The sequence below is a fragment of the Hyaena hyaena genome, unplaced genomic scaffold (assembly GCF_003009895.1).
Source record: "Hyaena hyaena isolate Hyena2069 unplaced genomic scaffold, ASM300989v1 scaffold_663, whole genome shotgun sequence".
Classification (NCBI taxonomy): Eukaryota; Metazoa; Chordata; class Mammalia; order Carnivora; family Hyaenidae; genus Hyaena; species Hyaena hyaena.
The window spans coordinates 986,422-989,241 of record NW_024081296.1 but is presented as its reverse complement, the minus strand read 5'-3'; the positions used below and the strand labels follow the sequence as shown (position 1 = coordinate 989,241).

The window sequence follows — 2,820 nt, the reverse complement described above, 5'->3', positions numbered from 1 at the left end:
GTTAAAAAAAACTAACCAAGCATTCAACATATGAACTCAGAAGCAAAAGCTTAATAAAACCAGATCACAAGTGAATGAATTAAAATAATTATGTAGATTTGCAAATGTATATGCAGACATTATATGAATGAATATAATGTGTGTATTTACATGTTAAATTCAGGAGTTGCAATTTTGAATACATATAAGCAAAACAAAACTAAACCAATAAACCTATGTAACCACTAGATACCACTAGCTGTTAAAAACAATGACCAGTTTATAAACAATGACCAGGAGGTGAAAAAATCTCATGGTTTGAAGTCAAACCCTTGGCAAATTTAATTAAAGGACAAAAATAGGATAAAGTTTTAAGGATTAGTAATACAAAGTATAAATAACCAAACACACTGAAAGAATTAAATTATTATAAGCCATGATTTTATGACATTCTATGGCAATAGTCTTTCAAATTTAGAGAAAAATAAGGATTTTCAATCAATACACAATCTGTGAAGATGATCCCAGAAAGTAAATAAACAGTAATGAGACCCATACACATAAGCAATACTGGAAAGATTATCAAACATTTGTTGTTAAGACTCCCATGACGGTGCACTGGCTAAGCATCTGACTCTTGATTTTGGCTCGGGTCATGATCTCAGTGTGAGATTGAGCCCTGCATTGAGACCTGTGCTTACAGTACAGAGCATTCTTGGGATTCTTTCTCTCCCTCTCTCTCTGCCTCTTCCCCACACTTGCTGTCTCTCTCAAAATAAAAAAACATTAAAAAAAAAAAAAAAAGACCTTCATGACAAGATAGTTTTACATATCACATTTATTTATTTATTTTTTGGTTTTGCTTCTTGGTGCAATCATTAATGTTTAGACCATGAAAAGACATTATGAAGGATATTATTGATATAATACTTTGTATAATACAGTCAAAGCAAATAATCTATAATACCATAGTATCTTGAAATCTCATTTGCAAAGACTGGACAGTGGCCAACTTGATTTTGATTTGGAGAAGCCAAAAAACAGAACATTCAGTAGTGTCTCTCCCCCTTTCTTCCTCCCCAGGATATAGATGGAGATCTAAATATTTACACATATTCATATATATTTGTAGGTACTATATTAATAAATTGAATGTGTGTATTAATTTAGTATACTGTATTTTAAGTTATAATTTTGCATATGCATACACCTAAGAAAAATAAAACATGAACAATGAACCTACATAATAACTAGACATCACTCCATGAAATAATTATGTAGAAATATGAAAACCTATTTTGATTTTTAAATTTATTTCTAAAGAATCTATTGATATTATATTGCTGGAAGGGTGTTGGGTGGGGGCATGGGCTAAATGGATGATGGGCACTAAGGAGGGCACTTGTTGGGATGGGCACTGAGTGTTATATGTAAGTGATGAATCACTAAATTCTACTCCTGAAAAAAAAAACACCTTTGATCTTCAAAATTTTTGGATGGCCTTAGTTGAAACTATTCTATAACAAATTATTGAAAATATTGCTTTTAGTCTATTCTACACTTTTATAGATGGCTGGATGTCAATGAAAAGATAATTTTCTCAACAGTATCCTTTTCACAGCATATTTCACCTCTCTATTCCTGAGACTATAAATCAGTGGATTCAACATGGGGATGATAAGGGTATAGAACACAGCTATAATCTTGCTTTTCTCTGGTGAGGAGATGGCCCCAGGTTGGGCGTACATGAAGAAGACTGTCCCATAGAATAAGCTTACCACAGTGATGTGAGAGCTGCAAGTGGAGAAGGTCTTACCCCTGCCATGGGCTGAGGGGATCTTCAGGACGGTGGACAGGATGTAAGCATAGGAAACCACAATGACAGTTGTGGTGGTGACGATGATGAGGGCAGAGAGAATGAAGAGCACAATCTCGTTCACAGATGTGTCAGTGCAGGAGATCTTGATCAGGGCTGGGACATCACAGAAAAAGTGGTCCAGTCTGTTTTCTCCACAGAAATGCAAACTGAAGGTGAAACCTGTTTGGACCATGGAGTTGATGCCTCCAAAGATATAGGAGCCAATCACCAGACGAGTACAAGCCTGCTGAGACATACGTATGGTATAGAGGAAGGGCGAGCAAATGGCTGAGAAGCGATCATATGCCATCACGGCTAGAAGAAAGCCTTCAGTCCCAACACAAAGAGCGAAGAAAAAGAATTGTGTTGCACAGCCATTGTAGGAAATTTTCTTGTCCTTGGACAAGAAAGTAGCCAGAGTTTTGGGAGCAATGACTGTGGAGTAGCAGAGATCTAAATAGGACAAATTTCTGAGAAAGAAATACATAGGCATATGAAGTCTGGAGTCTATTTTAATGACAATTATCATGCTGATATTTCCCACCACAATGACCATGTAGACGAGCAAGAAGAATAAGAATAAGAAAATCTGTACATCTGGAGATGTTCTGAATCCCAGCAGAATAAACTCTGTCAGTTCTGAGTAATTCCTATTCAGCTCTTCCTTCATAGCTGAGACCTATCTGAGAAAATGAGTGGATGATCATGAAGCCTGTGGAATGCCTTGTTTACTTTTGGTTCCTGAAGTTCCCAGTGAATGAAAAAAAATGCTAAGTGTCCTTGGCTACACACCTGACAGACCTGGGAGTACCAGTACCCAAGTATGTCATATATTTTGTACTTAGTGGCATTACACTATGGGAAATGAGGATGGGCAAAGGATGTGTGGGACTGTGACGACATCAGTCATTTTATGCCATTTGTTCAGAGCTGTGGAATCAGATGGACTGAGTCCAAATCTTGCCTCTTTCAATCTAATAGAA

The 2,820-nt window shown here is 36.5% G+C and overlaps 1 protein-coding gene across 1 annotated transcript; it reads right to left on the bottom strand.

The window, feature by feature from the left end:
* Nucleotides 1-1,559: 1,559 nt before the first annotated feature.
* On the bottom strand, nt 1,560-2,507 carry LOC120220048 (olfactory receptor 12-like). Its single transcript, XM_039217022.1, has one exon. It carries the CDS (start codon nt 2,505-2,507, stop codon nt 1,560-1,562), a length of 948 nt encoding a protein of 315 aa, XP_039072953.1.
* Nucleotides 2,508-2,820: the final 313 nt, after the last annotated feature.

What these genes read in the sequence shown, in the direction of transcription:
- LOC120220048 (XM_039217022.1), bottom strand. Translation starts at nt 2,507, where the DNA reads ATGAAGGAAGAGCTGAATAGGAATTACTCAGAACTGACAGAGTTTATT.